Here is a 15,495-nt window from a genome sequence, read left to right as displayed (position 1 = left end):
GTTGGGAAAGATGGAGGGCACAAGGAAAAGGGGACGACAGAGGACAAGATGGTTGGACAGTGTTCTTGAAGCTACCAGCATGAGTTTGACCAAACTGCGGGAGGCAGTGGAAGACAGGAGTGCCTGGCGTGCTCTGGTCTATGGGGCCACGAAGAGTTGGACATGACTAAACAACTAAACAACAACAACAACAAAAACCAGGGCTACCTTCAGATGTCTTCTAAAAGTCTGGTAGTTGTTGTTCTCTTTGACATCTGGTGGGAGGGCGTTCTACAGGGCGGGCGCCACTGCCAAGAAGGCCCTCTGCCTGGTTCCCTGTAACTTGGCTTCCCTATAATTCACATAGGCGGAGGACCATAAACAAAGTGGCCCACCTTGGATGCTGTTGGACCACGGTTCTCATCACACCATTGGCAATGCTGGCTGAGGCTGATTGATGCTGGGGTCCAACCATGTTGCCTCTGCCCCCTTGCTCTAACCATTACACCGCTCTGCCTCTGAAAAGAGAGCAAGGAATCATGGTATCCTTACAATGCCAGCCAACAAAACTCTTCCCAGGTGCATCTGTCTGGGGAGGCTGTGTGGAGTTCTCCGGCCCGCCCCACTTTCTTCCTCGGATATATTTCCAAACATTTTGCAAAATAGCTCCTTGATTGCAAATATCCCTCATTTCCTCATCCCTTGCCACTCTTCCGGAAGCAAGTTGCTCACGTTTCAAGATGAATATTCAAAACGAGCCAGCGGGGAGGCATGTGGTTTTGCCATTCGCTCCTCTGTTCAGTCTTCTTTGAGCATCACAAATATAATAAGTGGACTTTTAGACCAGGCCGAAGGTGAGGGTGTAAGTCTGGTGTATACGAAGCCCTGCCTATAATTTTGAAGGAAAAGGTCCGCTTTAAATTCTTTCATTGCATTTCTTCCGCAGCCAGCCATGTCTTAGGAAATGGGTGGAATAATGTTTATACCTTGATTGTAAACTGAGCCTTACACTGTCTACTCACAAGTAAGTTCCATTCAATGGAGCTTACTCCCAGGTAACTGGGTAAAGACAGAGCAGCCTTACACTGCAATACGGAGCATTTTTTTCAGAATTAAATCCCACTGGGGACACGGGTGGCACTGTAGGTTAAACCACAGAGCCTAGGACTTGCTGACCAGAAGGTCAGGGGTTTGAATCCCAGTGACGGGGTGAGCTCCCATTGCTCGGTCCTTGCTCCTGCCAACCTAGCAGTTTGAAAGCATGTCAAAGTGCAAGTAGAGAAATAGGTACCGCTCCGGCGGGAAGGTAAATGGCGTTTCCATGCACTGCTCTGGTTCGCCAGAAGCGGCTTAGTCATGCTGGCCACATGACCCGGAAGCTGTACACCGACTCCCTCGGCCAGTAAAGCGAGATGAGCACCGCAACCCCAGAGTCGGCCATGACTGGACCTAATGGTCAGGGGTCCCTTTACCTTTTTAAATTCCACTGAGTTCAATAGGATTTACTCTCTGATATGTTCCTGATCATTCTCAGTGTTGCCATTATTATTATTATTATTATTATTATTATTATTAGTATTATTATTATTAACTTTTTCCTCTGACAGGGACTCAAGGCAGCTTATTTCATTCCACGTATCTGTGGAAGGTGTTGCATATTATCCTTCCCTCGCCCATTTCTTTTACAACGATCCTGTGAGGTAGAATTGGCATGGAGGTTGCAATTGGCTCGAGGTGGCCAATGTCAATGTGCGTATGGCATCTACGTGTGTGATAGACATCAGACAAGGGAGAAGCTTCCTGACGCAGAAGGGGATGTCCCTATTTTCATCTGAGAAATGTTGGAGGGCATGGAAGAATGCTGCCTCTGCCAGCGAACGCAGAACACAGCTTTCATGGCCAGTAGAACAGGATGCTTGGGGAAAATGGGCTCCTCTTAATAAGTTCTTAATTTCTTGGTGGCACTACAGTGTTGCCTAGAAAACCAGCAGCCTTTGACCAGCTGTAGCGTGGATTTTTAATATATATTTTTGGCTCAGAGCTTGGCAAAACGGCCTGGGCTGCCCAATTCTGTCTGACGGTCTCCATCTCGAGAAGCCCTGGCAAGCAGACTAAAGGTTAAGGGGATTTAGATGATGCGCACCAGGCCTTAGGGGAAAGAATGCTGTCCCTTGTGCTCCCGGCGCCACCTGACTAATTGCAACAAACGGCAGCCGCCGCAGGTTCTGAATCACTCCGTGGCATTTGCAGGCAACAGGAAGAGCTTGTTAGCATTCTGTATTTCCAGTTACTCAGACCCCACCCTCCTCACACACACCCTTCCCAGAGGACTTGGCCTAATTGACTCATAATGCACACAATCCACGGGTCTAGCCTCTAGCCCACAGATGCTTTCATTTCTCTTCATCTCTGGCCTGCACAGACTGGCCGAGATGTTCATTTGCACTCGCTTCGGTGATATTGCATAATATCACACCTGCAAGGCAATATGCTTTGATGCCAGCGTCAGGTTTGGGGAGGCTCGCAGACAAGATTTGACTGCATAAGCTTCTTCCTGCCGCTGCTGCCTGCTCTCTTTGAATTGTAGGATAGTAAAGCTGGAAAGGTGCGCTGGGCCCGGGGGTAACCCTTGAAACGCGGTCCAGGACCGGTCCAGAATATGGAGTCAGTCCAACAGGGCCAAGGCAGGATCATAGTTGTCAACTTACAGATTTGAAAATAAGGGATCGGCAGCCAAAATAAAGGGATTTTAGTCAACCAGCAGCCAAACGAAACCTCAAGCGGTGGTTCCCACAGCACAACAACCCGGCAAAGGGGATGCAGCAAGGAAAACCACTGTCACCTCTGGGAAGCGCTGAGCAAAGGCGAGTCCCCAGGCAACGCGGCCGACTTGATCGGCACAAGGCATGCAAGCTCCACCCCTCAGTCGTTCTTAGACTCCTTATTGGGTGAGCAACACAGCCAAGCAAAACAGTTGTAGCCTCCCTCCTCCCTGGCCAGCAGGGAGGGAGGGAGAGGAGCTGCTTCCTTTGAAACCCAGGAATTGAAGGGACAGCAGTGGGACACGGTGCTGGGATAAGGGACTTTCCCACCAAATAAGGGACAGTTGACAGCTATGGGCAGGATACGAGGCAGGAAACCAGGCAAGGACAGGTACAGTATCTTAGGCAGGATCTAGCAAACAGCAATGTTGCTCCTGCAACCTGGGGCAAGGTCCGACAGACTTTTATCTTTGTTGGGGTAACGGCCAATCCTGATCCCCCAGTGACTCACCTCCCTGTTTCGCCCTGTTTCGTACTCAGGTCTCTCCTTCACTCAGACCTTAGTCTCTGCAGCTCGGGAGACGTCAGTGGGTTACTAGACCCAGAGGCTGTCTCAGCCTCCCCTGACCCAACCAGTAGTGGAGCAGTTGTAAGTGATGGCCCAGCTGAAGGCAATGAGGTCATCCCCGCATCTGGAGCCAGGGCAGGCTCCGGCCCCTGACTCGGCCCAGCTGGTGTTTGTGGCAGGGGAAACTGTGCAGACTGGGGACTCTTCAGGATCAAGCCCCAGACTCGGTTCAGATGATGCCTGAGGCAAAGGATCCAGTGCAGACTGAGACTCCTCTGGTTCTGAGAGTGAGCCCGAGTCCCAGGCCATCACAAAGGGACTCTGAGGGCCATCTAGTCCAACCCCCCTGCAAAGCAGGGATCTTGCTGGCTCCCGCTTGAGCCCAGCCTGGGCCGCTGCCCCAAAGGGCAAGGAATAGATGCTGAGAAACATCTGCGGTTGCTCCATTAGAGTGAACTGGGCATTGCCCCACCAGCCTCAGTCCGCCCTCTGCCAGCCCATTCCTGCCTCCCCACCTTCTAGCTTATAAAACTATTCTAGGGGTGGCACTGCCTGTTCATTATCTCTTCCTTAGGCTCAGGGTTGCTGCCACTGACTGGCTGGATACAGAGGTGAGGTGGGAGTCATGAGCTGGGGAACCCATGGGAATCTCCTGGGGAAGGAGGCTCCGAGCCATGGAATTGGTGGTGGGACAACAGGAGTGGTTAGTGGAAGAAGACTGGGAGCAGGTGGTGTCAAAGGCTGGAGACTGTCTCACCAGAGTGGTGCATTCTCTAGTTATCTCCCGCTTGGACTGCTGCAATGTCCTCTTCGTGGGGCTACCTTTGAAGGTGACCCGGAAACTACAACTAATCCAGAATGCGGCAGCTAGACTGGGAGCGGCCGCCAAGACCATATAACACCGGTCCTGAAAGACATACATTGTCTCCCAGTACGTTTCGGAGCACAATTCAAAGTGTTGTTGCTGACCTTTAAAGCCCTAATCGGCTTTGGCCCAGTATCCCTGAAGGAGCGTCTCCACCCCCATCGTTCTGCCCAGACACTGAGGTCCAGCTCTGTGGGCCTTCTGGCGGTTCCCTCACTGAGAAAAGCGAGGTTACAGAGAACCAGGCAGAGGGCCTTCTCAGTAGTGGCACCCACTCTGTGGAACACCCTCCCACCTTTCCATCAGAAGGAAATAAACAACTATCTGACTTTTAGAAGACATCTGAAGGCAGCCCTGCTTAGGGAAGTTTTTAATGTTTGATGTTTTATCGTGTTTTTAATATTCTGTTGGGAACTGAGAAACACTTTCTATGCAAATGCAATTCAGGTTCTAAACGCAGCATAAGGGGTCTCTATAGTATAGTGTATTTTAAAATGGGGTTTCAGAGTTTTTAGGGGGTTTTGAATGTTTTATGTAGTTTTTCAATTTCATTGTTCTGCATGGGACAATGATAATAAAGATTCCGTATATCGTATATCATAACTGCCTAGAGTGGCTGGGGAAACCCAGCCAGATGGGTGGGGTGTAAAAGAATTATGATGGTGATGGTGATGAGGCAACAGGGTTTAGTGAGCAGGAAGAGGCTGTGTCAGAGAGCAGTCCAGAACCAGAGGCAGAAGCAGAGGCTGGTGAGGAAGAGGACCAAGAGGCAGGGTGGAGGCAGGCTGCTGAAGAAGCCAGGGGGGTCTTTCCCTCCTGCTGTGACCAGCTCCCCTCCTCCCTGGACTCACAGAACATGCAGAGGAATGAACTTGGTGAAGCAAAGAGAGACTAGATGAAGGAGCCTTAGGCAACTGGGGAAGGAGCCTTAGCAGTGGGAAGTTGGGGACCTTCAGTCCTCACAACTGCCCCATTGGGGCAGAACCTACTGAGTTGCTGTGATCACTAGGCCTGTTTTGGTTTCTTTGAACAAAGAGTCGACTTCACCGACACCAGGTGTTTTATTGCTGACCTACTCCTGACTCTGGCTCTTGACATTTGCCCTTGTGGGACACCGCAGGGAGGAGGAGGAACAATGCTAGAAGGAGTTGCCTGCTGTTGGCTCACGTCTCAAAATGGTTCCGCGAATCCTAAAAGGGATTCTTTCTGGGATGCATATCATTCTCCAAAGGAAATGAGACTTACTCAAGAACAGCAAGGCAATCTGAAAAGGCAAATGAAGAAAAAATCCGGAGGTCAGGAGACCATTAGTTGAGTGAGGTCAGGCTGACAAAACGCTGAAGAGCTCGGGTTATCAAATCACAGGATTTGGGGTTGGCATTACTTTTCATACATCGGCAAAGGATGATTATTCAGGATAATGGCTTTGCTTACTAAGAAAGCGTCTCCTGCTAAGAGAGCAATTAGGAAATGGCTCGTGGTCTTGTAACTGATTCATAACAGCAATTTTAAAAGCACAGATAGTCAGCTGTAAAGCATCGCCCCCACCCCCAACTCCAAAACCTGAATGGAGGACATTCTGGACCGGGTTGTCAAAGAAAAAAACAGCATTGAATAGTGTGGTGGTGGCTGTGGAAACCCAGCCAGATGGGCAGGGTATAAATAATGAATTATTATTGTTACTAAATTGCTGGTATCTGGCCTAAAGCATTAGTTAGCTCTTTGAATCTCAATTTATTTATTTATTTGCTTACTCATCTTAGAACCCCCTAATTTAACAAATTCTCTAAGCAACTCTCAGGAAATTACAATCATTAACCGGCAAGCGAGAGGTAAACATGTGCTATCAAAATACAATTAAAAATCCATTTTAAAAAAATTGAGCAGAACATTGAAAGCAAAAGTACTGAGCAGGGTGATCGGAAAATAAATCAAGAAAATAGATAGAGCTAATATGGTGGCATGAAAATATATATTGCCCCTCTTGGGTGCTACTCTTCGGAAGCATCAAGGCTGCTCTACATTGTTGTTAACTATTAATAGTGTGGCTCTAGCACCAGGCTGTTGGCATAAAGGATTAGAGCTCTCTGAATCCTGGCTCTTGTTGCCTCTGATAGGAGGAAGAGAAGAAGGAGATCTCTTGTGGCTCTCCTTCCCTTCCTTAGACTTCCTTAGAGAGCCAGTGTGGTGTAGTGGTTAAGAGCGGTAGACTCGTAATCTGGTGAACCAGGTTCACTTCCCTGCTCCTCCACCTGCAGCTGCTGGGTGACCTTGGGCTAGTCACACTTCTCTGAAGTCTCTCAGCCTCACTCACCTCACAGAGTGTTTCTTGTGGGGGAGGAAGGGAAAGCAGAATGTTAGCCGCTTTGAGGAGCACCTGCAGGCAATGGGTCCTCAATCACCTCCAGAGCCAGAGCAGATTCAACTGGTGTCTGCTCCTGAGGATCTGGCACAGGTGAGGGCCCTTCAGTTCAAGCCCCAGCCCCGGCTCAGCCGGCCCTGGAGGCGGGGACTCCTGTGCAGGTTGGGATTCCTCAGGTTCAGCCTCTAAATCAGATTCCCAGGCCATCACAGTCATGCCTGTTCCTTTTAAGGTGGAACAGAACTATATCCTAACACAAAAATCCCTCTGGCGCCACATACCCACCCCGGCAACTCCAAAACAAGCGAGGGGGCAGTGGAAAATGTCCTCTGCCTCCCCCACCGCCCTGATCCCGGGCATGATGGCAGCGATCAAGCAGGAAAACATGCTGGTGGACATGCTCTCTGTGTCGGGGCACCCGAGAAGGCAGCCTGGGAAGGCTGTGCGCCGCCTTTTGCCATGAAGCAGGAGAAGGACAACAACTGGGAGCAGGGCTGTCCTTAGCAGATGCAGAGGCTTTGGAGGGAAGCTGCCTTCCTAAGCTGCTGCAGGGATCGCTCTCTCCTGCAGAGGATTGGGAAGGAAGCTGCGCGCCTGCCAGCCATATAGTTGGCGGGGCGCAGCTGGCGGGCGTGCAGGGAAAGGGGAGGCTGCCAGCAAAGCCACGCAGCTCCCCCACTCACTAGGTCACCCCTGAGAGGCTGGTGCCCTGGCGCAACGAACCTGTGATGGCCTGGGATTCGGACTCAAATGCTGAACCTGAGGGATCCCAGCCTGCACAGGTTTCCCTGCCTCCAGAACCAGCTGAGCCGGGGCTGGGGCATGAGCCTGAAGGGTCCTCACCTGTGCGGGATCCTCAGGTGAGTCTGCTCTGGCTCCTGAGGTGATGGTGGACCAATTGCTTGCAGGTGCTCCACTCTCAGCCCCGTCAGAGGAAGCTGAGGTTGCCTCTGGGTCCGGTAACCCTCCAGCCTCTCCTGAGCTGCAGAGGCTCAGGGCAGAGAGGCGGCGGGAACTAAGTTCCCACAGGAGGAGAGCTTGCCTCCAGGCCAGGAGAGGCGAGTCACCTGAGGATCAGGGCCACCCTTTGCCTTGGGGCAGATAAAAGCCGGCCAGCCCCAGTCCCAAGTTGCGGGAGCCACATTGTTGGTTGCTAGTTCCTGCCTGAGCTCCTGACCCGCCCTGGCTCCCTGCTTGTGTGCCTGTTCCTAACTTCACCTGACTCCCTGCCCTGCACCCAGATTCAGCTACTATGGACTGCCTCCTCGTTGCACCTTTGACTATGGACCAGACTTGGACCTCGCCTCTCAGGTAATCCACGGGACCAGCACAGAACCACTAACACCAATGGGAAAGACGGCTCTGGGGAGGCTCAGCCAGAGAACAGAAGGCTCAAGAGAGTGGCGAATGCCCCTTTCACCTTGCTCTCCACTCCATTTCCAAGAGCATTTCAGTCTCTCAATTATGGTGAATCAGCAAAGAGACCTTGCTGTAATGAAGAGGGAATCCTGCATTTTATTCCCCTCCGAGGACCGAAAGGATTTCATTATTGCTCCGGCCTCATTTTCCTCACCTCAGCAAGGGAAGTTCTCCTCCTCCAGCAAAACCTGCCGAGTTACTGCCATTGTTGATTTGCATCATTCTTGCTTCCCCACCTCCCAAACCAATGCGCCTGGAACATTTTTGTCTGCAGTAGGATGCAGAACGACTCATGCTCGCACATGAAACCTCCTCGTGTGTTGCAAGAGGGGACCATTTTTGAAAACTAGAAAATAACCTCTTGCTGGAACCTTGTCAGCGGCTCAATGCTTCCCCATTGTTAATAATAATAATAATAATAATAATAATAATAATAATAATAATGCTGCACCGGGCAGTACTCCCCCCCAACCATGCAACACACAGGGAGAAGCAGCAGTCAGTGTCATATCCCCTACATCCGAGCCCCAAGGCTGCCCCGAGGAGGACTTAGATGAATCCCAAGCCACCCCACTCAGGGCTAGGAGCCCTCAGCACCCGCTTTTATATTGAGGATGGAGGACATGGTTCTTCCATCACCCTTAGACTCTGAGGGTGACTCCCCTGTTCCACCAACATGTAATCTGATTCCACTATGAGTCCTTTAAGGATTGCAGGGAGATTGGTAGAGCACGAGACTCTTAATCTCAGGGTCGGAGGTTAGAGCTCCACATTGGGCAGATGATTCCTGCATCGCAGGGGGCTGGACTAGATGACCCTCATGGTCCCTTCAAACTCTATGATTCTATGTCCTGGAAGAGAGGCACTGGGAGGGTCTGGAATGGTAGGCCTTGCAGTCGTCTTCTTCTTAAGCCTTCAAATTATTCTGGTCCTTTGCTGAAACAACGTCCACCACAGCTCAGCACGCAGGATCCACTGGGAGCTGACCAGGGTCCTGAATTGGTTTGGCTGTACTAGATTGAAACAGGTTCTGGTAATTACTTCCACCGGTGAGCTCCAGCAAAACAAATAGTTCTCGGCTTAAGTAGAACGATACATCCCTGAGGCATGCAGCAATGGTACTCTGCCATAAATACAATCAGTTTGGAGCTGTCATTTCCATTTATCAGTTCCTGCCTTTGAGGCAAACCTTCTGAAGAGGAACTTTCAGATCACTATACTCAGCCAAATCTGTTATTCCAAACGTCTCTCATATCTCTACTGGGTGTCATCTCACAAAAGGCTTTGGAGAGAAAGGGCCTGGGGGGCGTTTGGCTCTCATGTCCCAGTTCAAGGGGACATCCCTTCAAAAGCAGTGCTTTGCTGGAGCAGACCAGGGTCCATCTGGCCTGCCCACCTGGTCAAGCCTTCTGCATCCAGACTGATGCCTGTTGAGAGTTCACAAGCAGGGCCATCCTTTGCTGTTTGTCCCTCCTATCTGCGGTCTTGCTATTTCTGATGTTCAGGATGTGAGTGCCGTTCCTTTTATAGTCTGCATGCCACCATCCGGCCACAAAAAGAGGAAGATATCAGCAGGCTCAAGGTTTTACAGAAATACAAAAGATATGGGAGTGGGGATGGTGTGTGAATGTGTGTTAAGCCCCTCAGAACCCAGCTCACTGGTGACTGAGCATGCTCAGTGGGTGCAGAATCCTGATTAACAGTGTAAAGGTGGTTCTTCCCACCATTCATGAGCACTTCACAACAATAAGTTGAGCTCAGATCCCCAGACCTACTGAAATTCTAAAGCAGGCATAAGCAAACTCCGGCCCTCCAGATGTTTGGGACTACAATTCCCATCACCCATGACCACTGGTCCTGTTAGCTAGGGATGATGGGAATTGTAGTCCGAAACATCTGGAGGGCCGGAGTTTGCCTATGCCTGTTCTAAAGGCATTCTAAAGGCATTTCTTCCCCACAGGGGAAGAAAATTCGGCAGAAGGTGGAAGACAGATTTCAGCACAGTGCTATTGTTGCAGACACAGATCTGAAAGCAAGTCGCAGAACTGTGGAGTCACTGATTCTTACAGCTAGGAGAAATTCTCAGTAGAGTCACCAGGGCTAAATAAAATTACTTTGGGAAGTTGCCAGTTACCAGCTCGGATTTCAGATAACAATTTCTCTGCCCCCTCCCCAAACTGCCTCTTCAATGCCCTTTGCGGCTCAAGATTGGAATGTGTGTGGCTTCATTCCACCTGAACATATTGCTCCTTTATTGGAACTCATCTCAGACAGGTAGAAAAGAGGGAGACTCCAGCAACGGCTCTCCAGGAAGAAGGCCAATTTAATTTTCACTCCCTTTATTGTATCACAACTTGCAAGAGGAGAAGCTCTTCCTGCACCGCAGAAAACACATCGATCATTTCGTTGCGCCTCGTACGTGTTTATCGGCACTGATCTTGTTTCCTCTCTCTCCCCCCCCCCCATTTTTCTTGCAGATAAATTTTGTTTTCCTGTTTAACATAGTTAGGATTCTAATGACAAAGCTGAGAGCGTCGACGACTTCAGAAACAATACAGTACAGGTAAGCTGAGTGCGGCGCTGCTGAAAAATCACCTTTCCCCTTATATCCCCAACCAATCACTGGTCCCAATCACAATCTCCAGAGAGGGCTGGGAGTGTACTGAAGAATTGCTGCCAGCCATAATTCACATCCATCAAACCTCCTTTGGGGAAGGTTCTCAGGCAGGGTGGAAGGAGAAAGAACTTGCCCATGTGAAGACCACCTGGTGGAAACCCCTACACATATGGTTCTCAGTTGTAAACTATATGCTGATCTCCATCAGCAATTTCTAGATCAACTCTGTATCCCCAAATGGAAACCAGAGTCGGAGGTCATACATTTTCTATTACTGGCAAATGATCAGGAGTTCAACCAAGTTAGTGGCTAAATAACTCCATTTGGTTTTTTGTCGTCGAAATACACTGCAGACGTCTGATCTCCCTGGAGACCAAGAGATGTGGCGATAGACTGCTCTGCCTCCTTTCTTTTTGCAAAGGTTTTGTGCCACTGGGGAAGTGGTAATTCTGTATTGATTTGTTTGGGATGTTTGTAAAGGTAAAGGGACCCCTGACCATTAGGTCCAGTCACGGACGACTCTTGGGTTGCGGCGCTCAACTCGCTTTATTGGGTGAGGGAGCCGGCGTACATCTTCCGGGTCATGTGGCCAGCATGACTAAGCCGCTTCTGGCGAATCAGAACAGCGCACGGAAACGCCAATTACCTTCCCGCCAGAGTGGTACCTATTTATCTACTTGCACTTTGATGTGCTTTCAAACTGCTAGGTTGGCAGGAGCAGGGACTGAGCAACGGGAACTCACCCCGTCGCGGGGATTCGAACCACCGACTTTCTGATCGGCAAGTCCTAGGCTCTGTGGTTTAACCCACAGCGCCACCCACGTCCCTTGGATGTTTATAGGTGATTCCAATAAAAGGTTTGAAAAGAAATTGTAGACATGTCAGAACTAGATGGACCAATGGTTTGACTTGATATAAGGCAGATTGATGTAAGGTGGTTCCCATGTATTCTGCAGGAAACTGCCTCATGGAATAATAGAATCGCAGAATTGTGGGATTGTAGAGTTGGAAGGGACCCTGAGGGTCATCTAGTCCAGCCCCCTCAAATGCAGGAAGCTCAACTAAAGCATCTATGACCGATGGCCACGCAACCTCTGCTTAAAAACCTCCAAGGAAGGAGAGTCCACAGACTCCCTAGGAAGTCTGTTCCACTGTTAACATCAGAAAGTTCTTCCTGATATTTAGTCAGAATCTCCCTTCTTGTAACTGGTTTGAGTCCTACGCTCCAGAGCAGGAGAAAACAAGCTATTTATTTACTTTACAAATGTATAGACGGCTTTACAACCCAAGTCTGTCTATACAGGATTAAATAAAAAATAAATAAAATTGTGACTAACATATTTCTTATACATAAGTGAAGGCACGCCGCTGGGTTGTGTTCTGAAATCTGAGAGAAACCAGTTGGAAATCCCCTGAGCCTCTGAAATCCTGTGGCCTTTCATCCCCCGCGCACCTTAGAAATTGCCAATCAGTCTGGCAAACTCAAAGCTCATTTGCTTAAACATGTCATTTCAACACTCCTTCACCTTAATCACTATGAAGTCAATTGGGTGTCGAGGTTTCATTTCACTGCGAAAGACACCAGTTATTATAAAGAAAATTCAATAGAGAGTTGTGATTGGAATCAGGCTGAAGAACTGCCAATTGCTACCTCTCCATTTAACATTATCTTCCTTTAATTATAGACGGTTTGTGTGTCATAGAGTGGCTCAGGTTAAGAATATTTCGTAATAGCAAAATGTGCATTTGCTTGGGGGCGGGGACAAGGGATCATCCAGCTGTTCTTGGACTCTGAACCTCCACTAAAGGTAAAGCGGTATAGGGACCCCTGACCATTAGGTCTAGTCGTGACCGACTCTGGGGTTGCGGCGCTCATCTCGTTTTAATGGCCGAGGGAGACGGCATACAACTTCCGGGTCATGTGGCCAGCATGACTAAGCCACTTCTGGTGAACCAGAGCAGTGCACGGAAATGCTGTTTACCTTCCTGCCAGAGTGGTATCTATTTATCTACTTGCACTTTGACGTGCTTTCAAACTGCTAGGTTAGCAGGAGCAGGGACTGAGCAACGGGAGCTCACCCCGTCATGGGGATTCGAACCGCTGACCTTCTGATCGGCAAGTCCTAGGCTCCGTGGTTTAACTCACAGCGCCACCCGTGTCCCTTCAACCTCCATTAGCCCCAGCCATAATCATCAATGGTCATGGATAATAGGAGTTGTAGTCTTTTGGAAGACCACAGGCTGCCCCTCCTTGCTACATGCGATCAGGTGACTGTCAGTCTCATTCTATCTCATATTTTATATTTAGTTCTGCTGACTTTCCCTCTCTATGCAAAAAACCCCCTGGCTTTAAGACCCATTTCCCTCACTCTCGCATTGAAAGCTAAATTGCCCTCTCTCCCCCTGTTCAGCTCCACCTTCCTTCGAGTTTTGGAATCAAATTTATTGGCAATTAAGCTAAATGTTCCAAAAGCTGACTTGCTAGATCCCAGCTAATGCTTTGCAAAGCAGTGCTTCTGCAAGCAAATTAAAATAAGCTGATCTGCTCTTTACAAGTCCTCTATTCTCCCACCTCTCCCCCCCCTTTGTTTTGCAAAGTTAAGATAAACTTTGCTGAACCTGAACTGCTGAAGAGCTCCGCTCACGGTTGTGTTAGCAAACTAAGCAAGCGATACGTACCTCTGTAGACCCATCTGTAGAAATCTGGGATATAGCAACATGAAGCATCTTAGAGTCAAATTATGGGGAACAGAGGAGACACGTGGCACAGCTCTCCGAGGGCTGTATCATTTCAGAAAGCAGGGGGTGGGGTTGCCTGTGTGAGGTTAAGAACACCTTGCAAATAGAAAACTAGGGTTTAGAGGAAAGCCTGGCTTGCAACCTCCTAATTTTTCACAGGGAAAGAGTTGGTAGAGTATTTAAGCTTATGATTTGCACCACCCATGTTCTGAAGTGGTATAGTCCCAGGAGCCCCCCCACCCCGGATTATACCACTACATTGTGAAATGTGTAGATCAGCTCATTGGGAGTTTGATTTTAGCATATGTGTAACCGAGGCAATGGGACGTGGGTGGTGCTGTGGGTTAAACCACAGAGCCTAGGACGTGCCGATCAGAAGGTCAGCAGTTCGAATCCCCATGATGGGATGAGCTCCCGTTGCTCGGTCGCTGCTCCTGCCAATCTAGCAGTTCGAAAGCATGTCAAAGTGCAAGTAGATAAATAGGTACCACTCTGGCGGGAAGGTAAATGACGTTTTGTACGCTGCTCTGGTTCGCCAGAAGCGGCTTAGTCATGCTGGCCACATGACCCGGAAGCTGTACGCTGGCTCCCTCAGCCAATAAAGCGAGATGAGCGCCGCAATCCCAGAGTCGGCCACAACTGGACCTAATGGTCAGGGGTCCCTTTACCTTTACCTTTTAACCGAGGCAAATGAATTAGGACCTTGCAGAGGAATGCCCAGTTTCCCAAGTGCAAACAGGGCCTTTTCAGTGGTAGCACCTGAATTGCAGAACTGTGCTTTCAGAGTGGTATGCCTGGCACTACTGAGTCTCCCTTTTTTTAGCACTAGCAGAGACCTAAAAAAAAAAATTACCCAGACCTTTAAATCTATTACTTTCCATTTATTCTTTGGACAGAGTTAGGGATTGGGGGGGGGGATTCAATTCAGTTCACATTTAGAGGTAAACCTACCTAATTTGCACTCCATTAAAAATATGTGAACCAAAACACAGCCACCGTTCAAAATTCACCCTTCTCTGAATTTTTCAGTGTAGCTCTCCGGCCAAGTAATGTGTACAAAAATGCATATAACGGTGAAAACTGTGTTGCAAAAATATTAGGCAGAATTCCATACAAATATGTGTCTATTGGGATAAATCAGAACAAAAACTCTGGTTAGTTTTCCTGGTTACTTTCTTATAATTCGCAAACTGATGTGGAAATGTAGGGAAATAGGTTTAAGATTGGAAAAATGGGAACCAGACAAGACACTGAAATTATCTGACTTATCTATCCCTGGCTGTGTCGATACTGACTTGGGCAAGATCAGGGTCAACATTGTTGGGTTCATAGGTTTCAACTCCCTGGCTTCACCCCTAAACTCCCAGCCACACTGAACAGGAAGCGATAAAGGAGGCTGAATGTTTGGCTATAATGTTCTGCATATTCTCTGTAAAAAGTGAGTGAACAAATGATGGCACAAGCTATTTGGGAATCTCCTGAGCCTCGTTGTCTGAAATTCTGCAATTTGGGTGGCCTTTCATCCCACACATAGCTTAGAAACTACCACAGGTCAGGCAAATCCAGTCTCATTCACTAAACATGCGATTTCAGCATTTCACTGGTGAGATGTTGTCCTCCATCAATGTTCTCATTTCCTGTCGTTTTTGTGAACTTTCCCCCTTTGATCTCCCCTTAACAGGAAGGCCGTCAAAGCAACATTGGTTCTTCTGCCTCTTCTGGGTATTACCTACATGCTTTTCTTCGTCAACCCCGGGGAAGATGATATCTCCCAGATATTTTTCATCTACTTCAATTCCTTCTTGCAGTCTTTTCAGGTAGGGGATGTTAAAATGCAAAATGGGCACAGTCGTGGTAAATGACTAAACTGGCTCAGCTTTGACAAGTGTGTCACTCTGTCGACCGCTAGAGCTCGCAGTCAGGGTGACTGACAAGGAATGATAGCCAAGAGAAATACCTCACGGACTGTGGATGGGTTATAATGTATGGGGTCCCTGCCGCGGGATCACATTCATCCAGTGCTTTACCAGCTGCACTGGCTCCCGGTGGAGTACAGGGTCAGGTTTAAGGTGCTGGTTTTGACATTTGAAGCCCTATGTGGCCTAGGACCCTCGTATCTACGGGACCGCCTCTCCTGGTGTGCCCCATGGAGGACCATAAGGTCCACAAATAACAACACTTTGG

General features: G+C 49.0%; 1 protein-coding gene across 4 annotated transcripts in view; it reads left to right on the top strand.

The window, feature by feature from the left end:
• The window catches only part of CRHR2 (corticotropin releasing hormone receptor 2), a 202,015-nt gene that overhangs the window by 170,758 nt on the left and 15,762 nt on the right, over positions 1 to 15,495 (top strand). For all 4 annotated transcript variants that reach the window (XM_081882589.1, XM_081882591.1, XM_081882590.1 and 1 more), the window contains 2 exons: positions 10,433 to 10,518; positions 14,993 to 15,128. In XM_081882589.1, coding sequence (XP_081738715.1) covers positions 10,433 to 10,518; positions 14,993 to 15,128 — 222 coding nt within the window. The remainder of the gene's footprint in view (positions 1 to 10,432; positions 10,519 to 14,992; positions 15,129 to 15,495) is intronic.

This window comes from Podarcis melisellensis (assembly GCF_964234715.1).
Source record: "Podarcis melisellensis genome assembly, chromosome: 12".
NCBI classification, from domain to species: domain Eukaryota; kingdom Metazoa; phylum Chordata; class Lepidosauria; order Squamata; family Lacertidae; genus Podarcis; species Podarcis melisellensis.
This window is presented reverse-complemented; position numbering and strand designations above follow the sequence as displayed.